The sequence below is a fragment of the Solanum pennellii genome, chromosome 12, assembly GCF_001406875.1.
Source record: "Solanum pennellii chromosome 12, SPENNV200".
Lineage (NCBI taxonomy): Eukaryota > Viridiplantae > Streptophyta > Magnoliopsida > Solanales > Solanaceae > Solanum > Solanum pennellii.
In genome coordinates, this window is record NC_028648.1 from 3,325,669 (window position 1) to 3,347,620 (window position 21,952).

At 33.7% G+C, this 21,952-nt stretch overlaps 3 protein-coding genes across 3 annotated transcripts; all 3 read left to right on the forward strand.

Annotated features, from left to right (window-relative positions):
* The first annotated feature begins 3,996 nt into the window (after positions 1-3,996).
* Positions 3,997-12,798, forward strand: LOC107007437 (V-type proton ATPase subunit H-like). Its single transcript, XM_015206061.2, has 12 exons — positions 3,997-4,115; positions 5,485-5,600; positions 6,274-6,399; positions 7,042-7,144; positions 7,387-7,459; positions 8,593-8,658; positions 8,767-8,884; positions 9,597-9,758; positions 10,316-10,441; positions 10,719-10,844; positions 11,094-11,273; positions 12,308-12,798. Exons 2-12 carry the CDS (start codon positions 5,565-5,567, stop codon positions 12,554-12,556), a joined length of 1,365 nt encoding a protein of 454 aa, XP_015061547.1. The 5' UTR covers positions 3,997-4,115; positions 5,485-5,564; the 3' UTR covers positions 12,557-12,798.
* Positions 12,799-15,303: 2,505 nt separating this feature from the next.
* On the forward strand, positions 15,304-18,637 carry LOC107006614. The gene is made up of 2 exons (XM_015205130.2): positions 15,304-17,878; positions 18,167-18,637. Exons 1-2 carry the CDS (start codon positions 15,785-15,787, stop codon positions 18,188-18,190), a joined length of 2,118 nt encoding a protein of 705 aa, XP_015060616.1. The 5' UTR covers positions 15,304-15,784; the 3' UTR covers positions 18,191-18,637.
* Positions 18,638-19,730: 1,093 nt separating this feature from the next.
* On the forward strand, positions 19,731-21,540 carry LOC107005883 (zeatin O-glucosyltransferase-like). The gene has a single exon (XM_015204534.2). The coding sequence runs from the start codon at positions 19,798-19,800 to the stop codon at positions 21,199-21,201; it is 1,404 nt and encodes a 467-aa protein (XP_015060020.1). The 5' UTR covers positions 19,731-19,797; the 3' UTR covers positions 21,202-21,540.
* The last annotated feature ends 412 nt before the right edge of the window (positions 21,541-21,952 follow it).

Here is a 21,952-nt window from a genome sequence, read left to right on the forward strand (position 1 = left end):
AAATAAAAAGTTAAGGGTAAAAATTGAATTTCTAAAACTTTCCAAATAATGAATTTTGGCCCAAATACTAGTTTTTTCTAGCATTTGGGAATTTGAAAAATTTGCCAAAAAAATTTGCCAAATAATAAAAAAGTGTATGGACAAACAAAATTTGCCAAGTTTTTTCCCAAGTTTTACTTGCAAAATTTATGGCCAAACGGGCCCTATGTATGTTCATGCAATTAACTTTCTTTGATAACTTTTCTAAATTTAATACATGTCGATATATTTAAGTAAAAAATATTATTTAAAAATATTTAGGGTAAAATTTATTTGTATCAAATATTTTTATCAAGTCAATATATGAATGTCATGGATTTAAATTTATAGTTTATTTTACTTCATTAAATCACGTAATAATATATTTTACATTGATTTAATATAAACACTCGATGCGAATACTTTACCCAAGTAGTGTTGACATAGTTTCCTTATTTGACCAAATATTTCAAGACCATTAACATTCAGTTGTCAAAGACTTGGCAAGGCATGTTATTAATTAATATTCTTAACTATAGTTTGACATTTTTATCTTCGTAACTCGTAAGGTAGAAGTCTGGAGTAAGATCATATATATCATTTTCTACGAATTTTATTTTTGAAATTTTACTCAGTATATATGTTATCATTATTGTACTACAATATACATTTAATTTTGGCATATAATACATAAACAAACACTCAATTACAACCTCAACTGACATTTAAATACAAATTTACGCTCAAACTTTAAAAGAACACATCTAGACAAATTTGATCTCATCTGTCAACTAAAAACTTCAACTCATCCTCATTATATCTCTTATACACCCGACGCTAAAGTGACACATACATTTTAAATATGAAACTGATTACTACTAATCACACAATCGAGACAAGTTGAATTATCTAAATACACATTTTCAAATCAAATTTAATTAGACTTGAATATCTAAATCTCCAACCTCAACCTGTCAAAAGTAGTTTTAAATCTTCAAATCGAAGCACACATGCATGACAAGCTGCAATATTATTCTCAAATTAAATAAACCAAACATTATACTAATCACGTTTCTATAATGGCTTAATTATTTTTTTAACCTATGCTTTTGACAGATTAGCACTTATTCTATTTTGCCATCATTTTTTTTTTATGAAACATAAATTTAAGTTACTATAGACCCACAGAATATGATCCACTTTTTTTTTTTTTTTGGTGGTCCTATGGATTTTTTAATTTGATGAGTATGTATATTAATAATTTAATATTATTTCCACATGGTGGGACCCCATAGTTTTGGAACTTCAATTGTCCCCATGCAATTAATTAAATAAATTTTATGATTATGTAACTAATAATATGCTTCTATATAATCAACTATCAAGTCATATTATATGCAAATTATTTTTATTCTTATTTAATCTTTTAGGATATATGTAAATTATACGTATATGTTATTATTGTTACGATATCATTACTTTATTAAATTTGATTTACAATTGTAATCTGGTCATTTGAAATATAATTATAAGTAACTCTATTTAATACCACTGTTTGATAATCTTATACATATGAACAAGTTAAATCACACTGATATATTTAGTACACTGTCAATGTATATAGCGTAAATATATTTTACATATTAATGTGATAGCTTTAATATCTTTTTCTACTTTTTATGAATTTAAATAATTGATTTTCTTAAAGACTTAAATTCTCCCAACAAAAAGTGTTTAGATCATTAGATGGGTCACCAAAATTAGAAGTACATGACAACTATGAGTTGCAGGAATAGTAAATTTAATTATTGATTATAGAAAACCTTATTGAAATGACAATGACAATATGACATTAAATTATATTTAAAATATTGTAAATAACCAAAATTGTGTTCTTATCGTGTGTTTTTTTTTTAAAAAAAAAATATTAGGTGTACCTATTAGCTTTTATTATATCATGTATTTATATTAAAGTTTTATTAAATAAATAAATACTTATTCCCGAATCAAATAACTGAGACAAATTATAAGTTGAACGACAATTTAAAACTTATAAACTTTAAATTTCTGGCCTCGTCTTTGCTTCCATGACCTCTCAAGGATAAATTTATTCGGTAATATAATAACTGAGATAAGCTATGAATTCATCGACAATTTAAAATTTATAAACTTTAAATTCTGATCTCGTCTTTACTTCCATGACCTCTCAAGGATAGATTCTTCTTTTTAAGTGCTACTAATCAAATTAGTGACTTTCCAGGCATGAGAAAATAAATGATGGTGTGCTTATCGATTTAATTGCACGATTTATCTTTCAAATAAATCCGATTTTGAATTTTTATCCTTCAAATAGATTTGTCTATTAATAGGGCCAAAAGTGCAAATGACCCATTTTTATGACATTATTGAGCATCAAGTTTACATATTCTTAGTGTCCAGCCCAAAACTTTATTTGGGCCATATTTAACAGTTCCTTGGAAATAAGACTCAAATTTCATTAAAATGCTCTCATATACTTGCTATATACTTCAATTTGTTATTAAAATCAAGGGGAACTTTCACATATAGCCACTTAAAAATAGTATAATTACTATTTATAACTATAGTTTGATAATTACAATTCGTAACTACATGTTATATGGAGGAGAGAGTTGAGAGAGAGAGAGAGGGGGGGGGGAATGGGAGAAAGGTGAACTGTAAATGTATATCGGTTAGATTATTGTATATTATACGTATGTATTTGTATATATGACAAGGAAGGTTAGGAGAGGGAGGGGAGAGGCGAACAAGATTGGGAGAGGGAAGAGAGAGGTGAGTGAGAGAGAGCAGAGAGTGGGAGAGACGTGAACTTGTATTATATATAATTATATATTATATATATGCATTTGTATATATGCGAGCGAGATTGAGAGATGGAGGAGAGAGCCGAACAAGAGAGGGTACAAAGTGGAAGAGAGATGAATTGTATATGTATATAAGTTTAAAAAATTATATATTATACATATGCATTTGTATATTCTGGCGAATTATACATATACAAACGTGACTAATTATACAAACTCGAAGACATCCCACATAATTAATGTATAATGTTAGTAGCAAGTGGTAATTATTGCAAACTATAACTATGATGATTAATTGAATAGTATAAATTTGTTTAACCGCGTAATTTTTCCTAAAATCAATGCTCTGTGCCAAATCGAGCTTATTGTAGCTACTTAGGTACAATTGTTCGAAAAGGAAGTAATATAATCAATATAAACATGGCTAGATTACTGTGTCCGAGCTGGACTAGTGGTGTTCATAATGAAAAAGACATTCAAAATTCAGTTACAGTCGAACCCTTTTATAGTAGTCACCACGTTTTCTTTGGAACCAATCTTTCATGAAGTTATGTTATATTATATGCTTTTTATAACAACATTTCATTGAAGCATCCAAAACATATTAGGATCACAAATGATATTGTTATAAAGATGTTTGACTGTATGTTCTAATCATGTATACATTAGTGATCACCATTCATCATTGCTTCTTCGGGGAAATCCTTTATATAATCAGCGTTATCGTTGAAGTCTTTTTGCAAAACATAAGGGCTCGTACGAAGCATAGAACCTATCATAAAATTGCTAACACGTATAAAACATATTAACATGACTTATATAGGTCATCCGAATAAATTTTAGTTGTTTGACTTAATGAGGATCCTTAATTTTGTTTTTTATTTTCTAAAAATACCATGAAGATCCCCTCAAATCTCATAAACAACACTAAAAACTTCAAAGATTAGAGACAAATTACATCTAAAAAGTTACATTAGACACCAAAAGTATTTCTATAATTTTTAAAATAAAAATGCACAAACTAAACTTCCAATTCTAGTAACTACAATTGTTCAATGATGATCAATAGTATTGCCTTTGACAAACTATGAGGGCTAATTCAGAATTTATTAATAAATAAAGGACCAAATGTGCTATATATTTTAAGTCTATGAATCACTTATTTTTTTTTGCCTCAAGGTTGATCTATCTGGTTGGCTCTTTCAGATTTCAACTCCCATCTGTGGCACCTCTGTTCATCACCATCTTCATATGGTATTTTTATTTGTATTTATTTATTTTTGTTTAATTATCTTATGAAATTTATGTCAATTTCAGTTAATTGATTGGATTATAGTATTGGTTTTTTTTTTTTTTTGGTTGAGTGGAATGTGGAATGTGAAATGTCAAATCTTGGGTTATAAAGGTTGAATCTTGAAAAAAAGAAAAAAGGTTGAGTCTTTTTCATTTTTGTGATGAGGGAATGAGAATTGCTAGTTTTGGGTTTTAATGAATGTGATAAAGATTGAGTCTTGAAGTTTGAAAAGAAAAAAGTTCTGTCTTTTTTATTTTTATTTTTGGTGCTTGAGAGGACTGTGAAATGCTAATTCTGGGTTTGAATGAGTGTTTAGTATGAATCACATATTGCTTTGCTTTTCTGGTTCCAATTTGTTTATGATAGATAGTTTGAATTTTTGAGCTTGAATTGTAGGGATTGTTTGAAATGGGGGTGAAATCTGAATCCAAGGAAAAAAGATTGTGAGGTCAACTTTTGATTTGCTAACTTCTCATTGCTTTATGTGTCCGAATTTCGGTTAATTGACTTGATGATAGTATTTGGTTCTTTGATTTTTGGATGAGAGCAATGTAAAATGATAATTCTTAGTTTTAAAGGTTGAGTCTTGAATTTCGAAAAAAGAAAAAGTTGAGTCTTTTCTTTTTTCTTCTTTGTTTTTTGGGATGAGAGGAATGAAAAATGATAATTCTAGGAGTGTTAAGTTTGACTTAAAAAACCCGAAAAGGCTGTGTCTTTCTTTGTTGTGCATGAGGGGTAATGCAAGGCTGGGTTGAAAAAAATGAACTTGATAGAAATTAGGCGTATTGCTTCATGAGTAAAATACTTTGCTTTTGTGGATCGATTATTAAATTATGATCTGTTGGAATTAGTGAGCTCGGATTGTGCTGATTGTTGCCGAGGGTCTATTAGAGACAGCCTCTCTACCTCACAAAGGTAGGGGGTAAGGTCTGTGTATATCTTACCCTCCCCAGACCTCAATGGTGGGATTACAATGGGTATGTTGTTGGATTGTGCTGATTGTTGAGATTTCGAGGTCAACTTTTGATCGGCGATCTTCTCATTGCTTTATGTATCCCACTTTATATGCCTATTGTTTCTCTGATAGTCATTTGCTTGTGACGCTTCTCTTGAAATGACATAATTCTTCTGTAAACATCTGGTTATTTCGTTTCTACACATTTCTCTTTTCCTTTTTTTTTAATCTTTTTGTTGTGTTTTGCAAATTAAGTTCACTCAGTTTGTGAGAAACATTTGATGATACTGTTTTTAGGTGAATCTGTTTACAATATAGGACTTAATTATCTGTCAGAGTTTTAAAATATATATACATGGACTCTCTCTATACAGGTTGAAGGAAACAACAGATTCTGAATTTTCTTGTTTTATTAGAGGATATCAGATTTTCAGATCAGAAGAATATAATCACAATGACAATTGAAAACGCTGAGCTCACCACCGAGCAGGTAATTTCTCGCATGAATAAGCATCGTCATGAATCTACAATTACGTACTAATAAGTAGATTTCTACCATCATTGTACTAAACATCTAGGTCTGTGGCTGTTAGTTGCTTTCTTTTTCATCCATTGACCTTTTTCGTCAAAGGCTATAATAGCTTGTCTGTATAAATCAAAGAAACAATTAATGGATGACTCGAACACGAGGTTTGTGACTTGTGTTAAAGTTTAATTAGTAGTTGCCTTGGTAGTAGAGAGCATTAATTGACATAGAAAAGTTCTTTGTTCTCAGGATTGAAAATCATATTTACTCTTTCTATTTCTAACCACCAGGGAGATTCATCCTAGATTATTCCAGTAAATAGCAGAATCGTGGCTAGGGAACTAAACTAGTGATCTATCCAATTTATTGTAGAAATTTTCGCAATCAATGATTGGACCATGCAAACTAGAAATGTTTTTTCTTGGTTAAAGAAAGATATTACTTTGATCTATTTCCATGTCGCTCATGATATGTATCAACAGCCAGACATCCATTGCAAGTGCGTATCCCACTTTCGTACAGTAGGGCTATGGATATCCATGAGAAGGGGTGGTGGAATAAAGGAAACTGCAATTAGTAGTGTGATCAACTGTGTCTCTTACTTCTCAGCTCATATTGTGTGCTTTACTCTTTAAAGGTTTTGAGGAGGGATATTCCATGGGAGACTTACATGACCACGAAGCTGATCAGCGGAACAGATCTTCAGCTGTTAAGGCGTTATGATAAAATGGCTGAAAGCTACAAATCTCAGTTGCTGGATAATGTAATGTTTTCTGTGTTCTTATTTAGCTATGATTTACATGTTAACGGCTCCACAATTCCGGCTCATGCATCTTACTTCCATGTTTACCGAAACTTTTCTGCCTAATCTTTCTTTTATTTAGTTGGATTTTTCTTCTAAATTCTATCTGGAGAAGGTCTCATATGTAGTAATATTGTGTTTGCTTTTTATGTCATGGGAAAAATGAGTCAGAAGTCACTGGGAGAAAAATTAAATATTCTCTTCAATCGATATTGTTCATATATTACAATTACTAATCTTATCTTTTCTAATCCGTGGTGGCAGACGTCGAATTCCTGCCTCTTTTTGTTTTGGCTCTGATTCTGTGTCCTCCTTATGTGTGGCTCGGGTGTTAATCTATCAAAAGTTATTCATTAATAAAAAAGGGGTTGCCCGTATAGTTTCAGTTATCAGTTGATGATGATGTTTGTTTTCAAGTTTTTTGTAAGCTGCATGCAATATGCTTGTGGGGGAACGTATGTATTGGTGTTTCCAACAGATGAATTAAAAAAAATACCTATTTTTACTTCAGTTTTGGTTTCTTTTTCAATCTTCTATCGTCCTTGATGTTCCAGAATGGTCTTTAGTTTTACTACATTGATAAACTGGAAGCATTTTTTGCAGGACGGTCCAGCTTATATCCGTGTTTTTGTCACTACTTTACGAGATATCTTCAAGGACGAAACCGTGGAATATGTTTTAGCTTTAATTGATGAAATGCTTACAGGTAACTGGGATGAATCTTTCACTGCAAAAGAAAAGAAGTATTATCAACGGACAACTTTTGTCACTAAACAACAAAAAATCGTTGCTAATCCTAAATAACGACGGATTAGTGGTGGATAGTCAAAAAAACCGTGTTAGCTATGGGCTATTTAACAACATATTAGCCATGCTGATTCATGTTTTCTTTTAGTGTTTTATGATCTCTTTTGATAGATCCACCAATCTATACTCTTGTTCTTGCAGCAAACCCAAGAAGAGCGAGATTATTCCATGATAGCTCTTTATCCAATGAAGACACTTATGAACCTTTCCTCAGGTGCTTCTATGAAGTATTTATTCGAACTTTTAGTCTGTTGTTGTCAGATATGATGGTGCCTGTTGTACTATACTTTGAGCTTGTCTCCTAGTTTTTTTTTTTCTTTCTTTCTCTTTCTCTATAACATGCTTGATGCGCTACTCCCTCTTTATCCTATGTCTTCATGAATTCACATGTGTTTTTAATAATCGTGGTGTTTGGCCCATCTGGTGCGTACCTTGACTAATTCCACGGAATACTTGCCAAGTCCCACCAGCAACAAATGCCAAGTTGGCTATAACAGATGGGAGAAAATCAGCTCGTGTTTTGTTTCTTGCTTCTGTTGGAATTTGAACCTGAGACCTCGTATATTCATGTGTGTTGATTTATGGATTTTTCTATATCTATACATTTATATGGTTTCACACTTATCATCTCAATGCCCAGCTTACAAGATCACTGAGGAGTTACTATTCCTCACGTTTGAGATGCAGTTAGCAGTAGTTCATTTAATTATATTTTATTTCATTTCTTGATGATTCATCAGCAAGTTATGTGTTTGAAAATAGCAGATATTTTGAAGCTGAAGTTCTTTCTCTTTCTTTTGTGTTCCTTATCCAAAATCCACTAGAACTGCTTAACTTTTTAAAAATCCGGTCAACACTTGATCTTTTGTATTTTTAAATTTTCGTTAATTTGGTAAATTTAATTGATGGACAAACTGATCTATAGTCCTTTAGGATTTTAATCCCTGCATCTATTTAAGTGGTAAGGTTCATATTCAAGACTTTCTGAACTATGCCAAATATTAGGAGGCAACATTGGATTAAAAAACAAAGTCGACAACCCTACGGTGCTTCGATTAATTATATATGCATATGTATGCTAGATTGATTTTACTCCTGAAACTAAAAGTGGGTTCATATGTCATTTGGCTCTAACGGAGCAAATGTTGAAAAAGGAAAATCCAAAATCCAAATGCACATGTAGATAGCTCAACAGGAAACGAGACTTGTGTGTTTCTTTTGAAATTCACCGTTCTGCCTATATGCAGTCTCTTCTTTGCGATAATATCTTTTAAATACAGAAGATTGTATGTTTTCTTGCATCGTCACATTCTTTCTCTTTCTGAATGATGACTTTATTTCTTTCAGATTTCTTTGGAAAGGTAATTGGTTCATCCAAGAGAAGAGCTGTAAGATTCTCTCTTTGATAGTGAGGTAGTAAAGTCATTATTCCTATGATGTCATTCAGCTCGAGAGACTTAAGATTAGGACGATTTACTGATAACTTCCATATGGTTCTTCTATTCTTTTTGGTAATTCCAGTGCCAGGCCAAATGTTCAGAATGTTGCTGATGCAAATGGAGATGCCTCGAGTTCAAAGAGGACACTCACCACTATGGAAAATATTCTGAATGGCCTAGTAGATTGGCTATGCGCACAGGTTCATCTGCATACCTATATTTTGCACTTCTACTTTGTACATCCATTTGCGGTCCCCCAACCCCCCACCTCAAGAAAAGATTTTTTTTTAACCAATTCGTGAGGTTTTTTTTCTAGAGATTTTAAGGGGATTTGCAATGGTTTATGGAGGTATTGAATTTCTGCAGTAGTACTTACTAATCTCTTTGCTCTTTCAAATTGTGGCGTCTCTCTCTGTTGGCACAATACATAAACAAACACTCGAACTTGGCTGTAACTGACAAGTAAGAACTTCCACTATGAGTATGCACATCTAGACACCTCAACTCATCCTCACTGTGTCAGTTGAAAGCTCCAACTTACTAATAATCATCTAGACACCTCTAAAGTTTATGTGCCATGTCAGCATCGGGTGTCCATGAGACAGTGGGACAACTGAGTGTCTAGTTGCCATTTGAGACCAAGTTGAGGTGTCTAGATGTGTGCTCTCATAGTTGGAGTGCTTATTTGCCAACTGAGGCCAAGTTTGAGTGTCTGCTTATGTACTATGCCCTCTCTTTTTGCTTTTTGCTTGTTGTAGTATTCTTTCTTAATTTAAGTCTTTAAAGTGACGGGAAAAAGGAGGGGCATATGTGTGATGTCGTGGGTTTATTTTCACTTGTTGCTAGAAGCATAAAATTATATGAAAATTACTTGTTACTGTTTTCCATCCTGATTCCTCTGTATCATTTCAGCTGAGAAAGCCTTCTCATCCTAGTTGTAGCATTCCCTCTGCAATCAATTCTCTTGCAACACTGTTGAAGGAGCCTGTTGTTCGACGTTCATTTGTTCAAGCTGATGGAGTGAAGCTGCTCGTTCCTTTAATTTCACCAGCATCTACTCAGCAGTCCATTCAGGTCCGTCTTTAGACTAGTACTGCCACATGATAGACCAACTTCGTAAATTCTGTAGTCGTGCTGGGAAGTGACTGTTAAGATGGTTGTCATTTCACTCCATGTATCATGCAGCTCATAATTGTTGACAAAAATTTTCATGCTTCCATCTTTGACCCGTTTTCCATACATGGCCTAATTACAACAACATACTTAGTATAATCCCAACAAGTGGGGTCTGGGGAGAGTAGAGTGTACGCAGTCTGTATCCTACCTTGGGAGGTAGAGAGGTCGACTCTCAACTCTAGGAAAGCATACCAAAGCAGATCGAAAAAGAAATAATGGAAGTGAAGGAATCATGGCAAAATACTAAAGAGAGCGTAGCAAAGCATTCTGGAAAAAAGGAACAGTAAACTACAACATATTAGTGCAATAATTGAAGTTTAAGCGGCAGTAGATAATAGAAGAAATAGAAGGACAAGAAGCTACACATGGGCCAAATTACAACCTTTTTTATGTGAAGCTGTTTCTCCGCAATTTTAACAATGATGTATCTGATTTGCTGTTTTTCTTTGAGGCAGCTTCTCTACGAGACATGTCTATGCGTTTGGCTTCTGTCTTACTATGAACCTGCAATTGAGTACTTGGCTACTTCTAGGGCCCTACCTCGATTGATTGAAGTTGTTAAAGGTTCGACAAAGGAGAAGGTGAGCTACTTTTGCTGCTATTTCTTCTAATATCTTTTCTACTTGCTATCCCTCATTCTTAGACTTAATTTATTGGTTCTCCTTTGGATGCCAAGAAAGAACTCGGTAAGAATATTTTTTCTACTCGCGTTCATTATTCACTTCTTTTGAGTTCGTTTTCAGCCATTTGCTTTCTAGGCAGCACATTACTTAATCTGTTGCATTTTCTATTTATTCATCTATGAATTATCTTCGGCTCATCATCGTTCATGGCATTTTTATGTATCAATGACCACAGGTAGTCAGAGTTGTCATCTTGACACTTAGGAATTTGCTTGCCAGAGGGTCATTTGGTTCTCAAATGGTAGACCTGGATGTGCTGCAAATTGTACAGAGCTTGAAAGCGCAAGCCTGGAGTGATGAGGTGATCGAATCGAACGGTTTTGTGGTTTTTAATTTGATACAGTATCTTACTTTATTTCCTATTTCTGTATAATAGAAGCAACTCGAAAGAAGTTCCGCCAAAGTTGAAATAATAGACTGTTTAGACAGTACTTAAAATCATTTTGGTTCTTATAAAGAAACACTTCGAGAAGGTTCAGTTGGCCGAAATGAATTTCTAGATTCACAGATTTATCGACATCACCCTAATTTGCCGTATAATCTGTTTTAGGACCTTTTGGACGCTCTGAATCAACTTGAAGGAGGATTGAAGGCCAACATCAAAAAATTGAGTTCGTACGATAAGTACAAGCAGGAAGTCCTACTTGGCAGTCTTGATTGGTCCCCCATGCATAAAGATCCTCTATTCTGGAAGGAAAATATAACTTGTTTCGAGGAGAACGGATTTCAGGTATTGCCTATGGAATTTCTCATTCTTTCGTATAGCTTAAACACCATAAATTACCATTACTATTGTGCCTTTATGTGAGAAAAACAACAATCTCGCAGGTCGCATAACTGCTCAACAATCTTGCTGGCATTGACTTAATATATATGCTAAATGAAATAAAGAACTCTACACATTTATAATTAGCCGTAGATATCAGTCGTATTAGTCAGTAGAGTGGTGCAATGTTTTTAAAGTGAAAAGCACAAAAAACGACAAGGTCCATATGGATGAAGTGCATTCCTTCTGTGAATAAAAATAGGGAAAAAGGACAAATATATCCCGAACTATCGTAAATGTTATGCAGATATCCTCCTTCATACTTTTGGGACATTGGTGCCCCTGTCGTCCAAAAACTAGAGCGTAGATGCCCTTCACTCTAACGGAAGACTAAATAGGGACACGTGGCGCAATCTTATCCATCGATCCGATGTTAGGTCGGTGGATAAGATTATGACACATGTATGTCCATTAGCATAAAGGGTATATATGCTCTAGTTTTTGGACGGCAGGGGCACCAATGTCCCTAAAGTATGACGGAGGGTATCTGCATACCATTTATGATAGTTCGGGGATATTTGCCCTTTTTCCCATAACAATATACTATTTAGGGTAAATTATACACTATCAAACATCTATGATAAAACTAATTTCAACACCAATGTACAATAATGTCGATATTAATCTAACTCATCAAAGTTATTCAAAGAAGTGATTGGTTCTCGTCGTAGTCTCAGCACCATTTTCAAGGTTTATTGTTTTCATCCCTTCTGCTGTATTGAGTGTACAACTAAATGGTCAAAAACACACCCGAACTATCACTTTTTTCCGAGTTTCACATCCCAACTAGGTGTGTTTTTATACACAAATGGTGATAGTTCGGGTAGGAAAAGGGAATATCTGATAGTTCAGGCGTATTTTTGACCATTAACTCATAAATCAGTCCCACGACTATTGTATTGAGTGTATAGATTGATCGACGTTGTGTTGTGCTGCAGATTTTGAGAGTGCTCATGACGATTTTGGATACATCAAATGATTCAAGGACACTTGCTGTAGCTTGCTATGACTTGTCACAGTTCATTCAGTGCCATCCTGCGGGGCGAGTCATAGTGGCTGACCTCAAAGCTAAGGAACGGGTAATGAAACTATTGAACCATGGAACTGCAGAGGTCACGAAAAACGCCCTGCTTTGCATCCAGAGGCTTTTCTTAGGCGCCAAATACGCCAGCTTTTTGCAGGCTTAAATTATCTTCAAATGGCTCCATTCTTTGAGACAAACTATACGTATTTTGTTATTTCAAATGACACAAGTTTGAGAGTGGTCCTGTTCTATTTATTCATTTTTTCTTTGTCCGATGAAATCGGACGGACATGGACAGTGAGGACTCATATAGCCGACTTCAAGTTGTTTGACGAAATCCTCACTCATACAAATGCTTGTATGAGTTAATTTTATTTCTATACAATAAAAGAAGTTTTTGCACAACATCAATGAGTTAATCTTTCCTACATTGTTGTTATTTATAGGCGTAATACATAAATGTGCCCTTTAACTTGGCTTCAAATTACATTTATGCCCTTCAACTTTGGATATGCACAAATAGACACATAAACTTGTATAAAGTTGAACAAATAGACACACATGTCCCACATGTCATCCTACATGTCATTTTTTGTCCTACGTGGTGTCCTACGTGTATTGTTCCATGTAGGTTTCGTGTTTATTTATTTAAAAGTTGGATAGTTAAAGTGTCTGTGTGTGCATTATGAAAGTTGGAGGTCAAAGTTAAAATTTGAAGTCAAGTTTAGGGTTCAATATATGTATTATGCCTTATTTATACTAGTAAATCCTACAAGAGTTAAATATTTTCTCACATTACAAGACGACTCTATTTTACCGGGAAGATGCAATACTCATTATTTGATTAGTTATATTTTTGTTCATCATTACGAGGATCATTGAGCCTCATGAAGACGATTCTACTTTACAAGGAACTCACATTATTCATTAAATTTTGTCAAATAAGTTCCAACCATCCAATTTACATCCGAGAAAAAAGAGCAATTTGGTGCACTAAATTCTTGCTATGCTCGAGGACTGATAAACGGTTGGATCATATAATTCTTAAATGCAACCTTACCTTCTATTTTTACAAGAGACTGTTTTCACAAATCAAACTCAACGATAACTCTTATCCCCCCACCACAATAATTTTCCAAAGATATTCAAATCTACCTGAAACAGGCAGTTGAGATAACTGATGTAAAAAGAGAATGGCAGCCACTTGCTATTTTCAATGATATTAAGTGCAAATTTGGAAGTTTTCGATAGAAATAATAACATAATATCTCTAAGTTATATTTTTTGTTTCCTACGTATCTCTAGAAACCGGGGCGAAGCTACGACAGGAGTCTAGGGAGAATAAGCTGTACGTAAATTTTATTTTTGTCTTTGGTAATGGGTAGAAAGACTACATTCGACTAATATTCATTACTAAAATGTCACTATTTTTCCATTGAAAATTCTTCAGTGACTATTCCCACAGATATTTAACAGTTAGAAAAGAAAAAATGTCTAATGATTATATCGTATTTCATCTATTTTTTCCTAGTCTACACAAATTTCTCATTGAGTTGGGGTGAGATAAAACTCTATTTCTAATAGTGGATTTAATTGTGAATCTAGTAACTAGAACGAGTTATGAATTCGAGTAATTAATATTACCTCCGTCTCTAATTACTTGTACACTTTTCTTTTTATAGTTGTCCCTAGTTACTTGTCTATTTTGATAAATCAAGAAAGGACAATTTTTTTACCTATTATATCCATAATTAAATGACTAATTACTTTGAAAAATATAAAACTTTTCATCCACTTCAAAATTAATAGGGATAAAATGATAAACTCACTACGTCATTAATTATTTTTCTTAATAAATGTCAATTCGAAAATGGACAAGTAAAAGAGTACAGAGGGACCTAATACTATAGCTTTGCCTAATTATTAATTAATTGTGGTTAAATGTAGAAGTAGAGGTAAATATCTCTATCTACACAATTAAGACGAAAAAAGCAAGCGCCGGCACTAACTTCTAAAAATTATTTAAACCATTTGATTAAGACAATTAAATCCAATTTTAGCCTTACCATGCATATTTCATAAACTAATTTAAATTCATCGACGAAGTCATAAATTTTAACAAAATAATAAAAAAATGCATGAATATTATAATTGAGATTTGAACTTGTAACCTAAAATAATTTATTAAGTTTGTATGCTAATTTCTAAAGTAGTATACATTATATCATCCATCCAAGTGAGATTGTGTTTAAGCAAGACTACTGTCTTTGTTCGAGTTCTGAGAATGGAGTCGTCTTTGGTTATTAAAGAGCGTTTTACTCAAAATCGTGAGATTGTCCTGGCATGTGAATTTGTATTAATCAAACTTCAAAATAGATGTCAGACAACATATGAAAACTAAGAGCAAAAGGTACTCTATTTGTTTCGGTTTATGTGGCAATGTTTCATTTTTGGTCTGTTCTGAAAAGAATGACAATTTTCTAAATATGGAGACATAGTCTTCTTTATGTATTCTTCCATATTAATACAATTTTCTTTTCTTTTTGGAAAACAAAACAAGTATTTTTCTTCCATATTGCTTAGACTTTTCAAAATTCTTACCGTATATATACGTGTCAGATTCTCCAAACATGCGTTACTTTTAGAGTATCTGACACACACGTTAATTTTTTTTAAAAGATCCAACAACATACTAGTCAAGATAATGATATATTTGCCCAAATCTATTAAATATGGATTTGGAAGAGACAAGGAAAAAAAAAACTTATTCGCATTTAATATTTAAATCACTTAATTTGATGTAAACACTAAATGCGGGTTCACGATGGAGGATTTGTTTTACTTTTCATTTTGTAAAACACAAATTACATCAAAAACAAAACTGTCATGAAAAAAGTATAAAAAAAAAATCAATTTTTTTTTTGATCTGAAAAATCTCCCTAGAGGAAAGAAAATCAATTTATATTATCTTTGCCTATTTGATTATCTTCCTCTAGTGGAGATTTTTCTATTTTCATTGATCCTTTATCAACAATCACAAATTCTTTTTATCTTAAATAACTTTTTTTTATGTTAATTTTGTGATTTCTTAGAAAATAAATTTAAATATTTGAGGTTTAATTTCTTCATACCTGAAAATAATAAATTTGGAATTTGTTTAATGTAAATTATTAGATAATTTCTTGTTGGATGTGCAATAGGATGATATAAGTGCAATTATATCCATTTTGTTAGGTAATTCATATAGTACTATTAGCGAATTCAGAAATTTCGTTAATAATGTTATTTTGACCTGTATAATTTTTCGACAAAGAATGTTCATCTGATTACACATTTTTGTATCACCTATTAGAGATATAAACAAGATTGTTTTTTTTTGTTGTTATGTTTGATGGCTGATATTGGCAAGGCAATGTCTCGATTCGACGTAGAAGCGTTACAAGAAATGCTTTGTTTTCAAGAACAACTTATAGAGAAGTTGTACAATGAGTTGGATGAAGAAAGTGAAGCCTCATCTACTGCAGCAACAGAGGCGTTATCGATGATTTTACGTTTACAAGGTGAAAAGGCTGCAGAGGAAATGGAAGCAGAACAGTATAAGAGATTTGTAGAAGAAAAAATGAGTCATGCTGAAGAATCATTATGTGTTTTACAAGAGCTTATTGATCAAAAACAGATGGAGATAGATGAATTGGATCATCAGGCACAAGATTATCGATATAAGCTCGTGAGTATGGGCTATGATGACGATATTGATGATAGTGAGCTCGAATATTTCGAGGATTTAGAAGGAAAATTGATTGTTCAGTCTATTGGGAGGTGTAAATCTACTCCGAATATCCCATTGAAATATGATAATATGAAAAAGGATGATCTTAAAGACGAAAATATCAGTCCAAAACGCGATATGAATGATGTTCCAATGGTTGGGAGTATAAGTGTGTACTGTGAGCAGATCGAAAAGTTGGAGAAAAGAGTGAAACAGATTGCTGGTGCTAATAACTACGCGAAATTGTCTAGTTTACCAGTTTCTAAAAGAAGCTCCTGTAACAATTTCTTGGAGCAATTTAAAGAAACGTACCTCGTTCAGCATCTAGTGAATAAATCAGATAAGGAAGCTGCTGCTAGTCGATCTGTTTCTCCTCCGAATGTTCTTGATGTCTTTGAAGTCCCTCGAGCCATTAAAGATGAAGATTTTGTTGTCCGAAAGGAGGCTGAAAGGCTTGTTAAAGATGAAACTGATTGGCATAAGAAATATTTAGTACCTATGCAGCATTTGGATATTTGTCCTACAACTAGTGCTTTCGAAACAGCAGAGATTCGTCATGTCAATAGGACGGTGTTTGAGATAGCTGAAGTCGAGAGACAAGGTACGAGGCAAGAACCCGAGAGACATGAAGAGATCATGTTGTTACATGACATTAAGGAGCAACCAAATTTAGCACCTAAGCAGCATTTTGAAATTTGTCCATCAACTAGTGCTTCAGAAACAGAAGAGATCCGTTGCGTCAATAGGACCACGTTTAAGATAGCTGAAGTCGAGAGACAAGCTACGAGGCAAGCACCCGATAAACACGAAGAGCTAATGATGTTACATGACATTAAGGAGAAACTAAATTTAGCACCCTTAAAGCATTTGAAAGTTTGTCCAATGACTAGTGATTCAGAAACAGAAGAGATTCGTCGTGTCAATAGGAGCACGTTTAAGAAAACTGAAGTTGAGAGACAAGGTACGAGGCAAGAACCCAACAGACACAAAGAGCTAATGTTGTTACATGACAGGAAGGAGCAACTAAATTTAGTACCTATAAAGCATTTGAAAAATTGTCCAATGACTAATGCTTCGGAAACAGCAGAGATTCGTCATGTCAATAAGAAGTTTGAGATAGCTGAAGTCGAGAGACATGGTACGAGGCAAGTCGAGAGACATGATACGAGGCAAGAACCCGAGAGAAACAAAGAGTTAATGTTGCTACATGACAGGAAGGAGCAACTAAATTTAGTACCTATAAGGCATTTGAATAATTGTCCAATGACCAATGCTTCAGAAACAGCAGAGATTCATCGTGTCAATAAGAAGTTTGAGATAGCTGAAGTCGAGAGAGATGGTACAAGGCAAGTCGAGAGACATGGTACGAGGCAAGAGACAGAGAGACACAAAGAGATAATGTTGTTACATGACATTAAGGAGCAACTCAATTTACTACCTATGCAGAATGAGGACAAGTTACATAGAGTAGGTGAAGCTACTTCTCCTACCACTAGTGTTTCAGAAACAGCAGAGATTCGTCCTGTCAATAGGACGACGCTTGAGATAGCTGAACTTGATAGACAACGTATGAGGCAAGAATCCAACAGACACGAACAGCTAACGTTGTTATATGATATCAAGGAGCAACTTAATTTGATGCAATCCGACATTAGAACGTGGAAAAATATCAAGTCCTCTCCAAGAGATGAGCCATCTGTAGTTTCTCTAACAGAAGTACTCTCTTTAACTACTGTGTATCTGTGTTTGTGTGTGTGTTGCTACAAAAAAATTCTGCTCGCGAGAATCTATGTTGCTCGGACTATCCAAAATGTTGCGGCACCTCTGTCTGTATCCTCCAGAAATGCACTACTTTTGGACGATCTGACATGCACTCCTATTCAATATCCTCGAAAGACACTACTTTTGGAGGATCCTACATGCACAAGTCGACATTTTTGATGAGTCCGAGCAGCATAGGCAATAAGTATATAAAATCTAACAGTGCATTGATTTGGTGGACAGGTGATGGCTTGCTTTTGGATGTGATCCAGCTATCAAAGTTTTGCTTATAATGGCTTTTGAGTTGAGACAATCAGTGTCTGAGCCAAGATTTTCAACTAATAAAGTAGTAATTACACGAAGAAGCAAGGAGATTCAACATATACTATATATACATAAAAGATAATTTTGTTTTGCATATACCACATTACTTTCAGCTGAACGGGATTCGGATATACCCCCTTGCTCCCTCCTAGCTCCGCCCCTGAGTTTAGTAGTACTTTTGACCTTCTTACGAAAAATGGTCCCGTTGCACGATTTAATTATAAAATTGATCATTGTTAGTGGCTTGTAAAAGTTTGTATTTCAAGAATCTGCAACAATTGACCATATCAACCAAGAAAAGATCTTTTATCTTGTTATCAAGTTTCAAGTTTTGTATAATTGAAACTTTTAATCAACAATGACTATACAGAAGTATGTTTTTGATATTAATGGTTATTTAGTCTCCTATTTTTTATGCCATGATGAATTCCTTGATTCTATACTCATAATAGTTGTCGTTTGGATCCTTCAAAAATTCCTCAAAACGTATCATTTTTGCATAATCCGAGCAACATAGCTTAACTACGTATTCATTTTTTGCCGGGAAAAGGGTCTGATATACCCCTCAACTTTGTCATTTGGAGCTGATATACTCCTCGTTATAAAAGTGGTTCATATATGCCCTTACCGTTATACAAACGGCTCACATATACCCCTGCCGTTACAAAATGGTTCACATATACCCTTCATTTAACGGAAGTTAAAAAATTAGTTTTAAATTTATTTTTATTACTTCTAATTTTTTAAAAAAATTATTTAGTGGTATATATGATTCTTCTATCAAAGTTCAAGGTATACTTTAATTTTTTTCATACATAAATTATTTTTTGACTTCTTTTATTATAATTATTTGAGTTTCTTATTCTTATTTTGTTTTTTTCTTTCATTCCTTAGTTTAAAGAAAAAAATTAAACTATTTTTGTGTATTGTAATTTAATTTCATATTCGAAGAAAAAATTTGGTCATCTACAATAAGTTTTACAAGAATATTAGTGAAACATAAATAAATTTGATTATCAAAATAATAATTATAAATTAGTCATTGAAACAAAAAAAAGTCAAAAAAATATGTTTAACGAGGATTAAATTTACTCATATGGGATTATATTTTTTAGAAAAAAATAATAAAAATTTGGATTAAAATTATTTTTTTTCATTTCCGTTAGAGGAAAAATGTATATGTGAGCCATTTGTTTACAAGTAGGGATATATATGAGTCACTTTCATAACAAGGGGCATATCAGCTCTAAATGATAAAGTTCAGGGGTATATAAGACCTTTTTCTTTTTTTTTGCCAATAGGTTTGGAAAGACTTGAATATAACACCTTTTTATCTCCTTTATAGGTCATAGAATTGTGTGCCCACTACTTTATAGGTAATTGAATTGTGTAGCCAACTCTATGGAAAGTTTTAAAGACTATATCAAATGACTTACTTCTTTCTATAAATCAAACATCACATACGACATATTTAGTACCACGAGATTCAAAAGTCTTTATTATCGACACCGTCTTTATTCATTTCTCAGTTCTTCTCTTTTTTTCTTCCAATGTCTACAAACTCATCAAACAATGTTGTTCACCTTGATGAAGTGATTGTAGCCATGGTGCCATTTCCTGATTTTAGCCATCTCAATCAGCTCTTCGTTCTTGCTCGTTTCATCGCTTCTCATAATATACCAGTACACTTCATCTGCCTTGCTGATCGTAACCAAGATTTGAAACATCGCGTCCAAGGTGGTCTATCTGCCTCAAACATCCATTTTCATGACCTTTTGGTACCTTCTTCTCTTGACGCGGGTAATGGTTTGCCTTCGATTGTTATATTTATGAAAAAGCTCGTCGAGCCTATAAGAAGAACGTGTATTGATATCTCTACCAACGCGAAGAGATTGGTTATAATTCATGATTCCATAATGATGGATCATATAAGGGATGCTCATTCATTGATCCCGAACGTGGAGTCTTATAAGTTCCACGCCATTTCAGCTTTTGCAATATACTCTGGGCTCCGACAAAGTATTGATCACTTAGTTGTTGATGATGATGATGATGATGATGATCATGAAAAAATGATCAAACAAATGCACGATGAATTTCCGTTGTTGGATAGATGTTGTGGACCTTATGCAGCCGCGTTAGTTAGAAAAGAACACGAATGGAAGCTCAACTCCGGAAATATCATGAACTCGTGCAGAGAAGTCGAAAGTAAGTACCTGGATTTACTTGCACATACAACAGACAGGCAGTATTGGGCTGTTGGTCCACTTCATATGTTGCTAGAATCACGCGACTCTAGCAACATGACGAAGAATGAATGTATAGAATTTCTAGACAAGCAAGACGTTAACTCAGTAATATACGTCTCGTTTGGAACGACTACTACTTTAACACAAGAGCAAGTCAATGAGCTCGCGCTTGGTTTAGAACAGAGCAATTGTAGCTTCATTTGGGTACTAAGACAAGCAGATAAAAAGATGGAAACTGAAAATTTTGAAGAGAATGATGAGAAGATTGAATTGCCAATAGGGTTTGAAGATCGAGTGGACGGAAGAGGACTAGTGGTGAAAAATTGGGCACCACAATTGGAAATCTTGGGACATACATCGACAGGCGGGTTTTTGAGTCACTGTGGATGGAATTCTTGTCTCGAGAGCATTAGCATGGGAGTGCCTTTAGCAGCTTGGCCAATTAATTACGATCAACCATTTAACGCTGTTTTTGTAACCAACTTGCTGAAGATTGCAACATCTGTTAGGAGTTGGGCACGTCGAGAGGAATTAGTGACAGCATCAACCATTGAGAAAGCTGTCAACAAGTTGATGGGAACGACAGAAGGGATCGAAATGAGGCAAAGGGCAGTAGAGTTGAGCAATAAGATCAAGAATTCTGTTAGCCGCGGAGGAGATGCACGCAAGGAAATTGAATCTTTCATATCCTGTATCATCAAATAACTTCATTGGGGTGTCATTTAGACACACAGCTAAGAAGAAAGACAAGAAAAACATCGCGATACCACTTGCTTTATTTTTAGACTAAGTGAAGTTAGGTCGAAGTAATCGAACCAATAAATTTCGAATATCAAATGATTAAACCGCAACGTACAAGGATGATTCGATGAGGATCAAAATGAGGATAAGAATAGCTCAGCACTTTCATCAAATGAATGTGACATTAACTCTTTTAGGTGGGAAGGAAAATACAAATGTAGAAAGAGTTTAAGTTACATAGATCGATCGATCGTGTGAAAAATAATTATATAATTAAGTTATTTAAAAGATTTGTTATTCTTACAATAACTTGTATTTATAAAGTTAATAAACAGAAACAGAAACAGAAATAAGATGAAGCAGAAAATAATATAGAATACAAGAATTAATCCGAGTCCACAGAAACTACTGTGTGTCCTTAAGAAATTTAATCCCCTCACTGTACCCAAGGTTATGAATTAATTTCTCCCAAGATAAAACGGATTAAACCTGTTAAAGAAATAGCGGTACCTCAAATTTCTTTAACTTCAACGAACTTAAGAACAGCAACAAGTCACACAGACTCAGTCGATCGACACTTCGATTTTTATTTGAGAGAAAAAATAAATGCAGAGAAAGAAAAAATTTTCAGTAAGTAAAAAATCAAAAATTGACTTCCTTTTATAGCCATTTTCAGCAAGGAACATGTCTGTTCAGTGAAATCTGTTCAGACCCA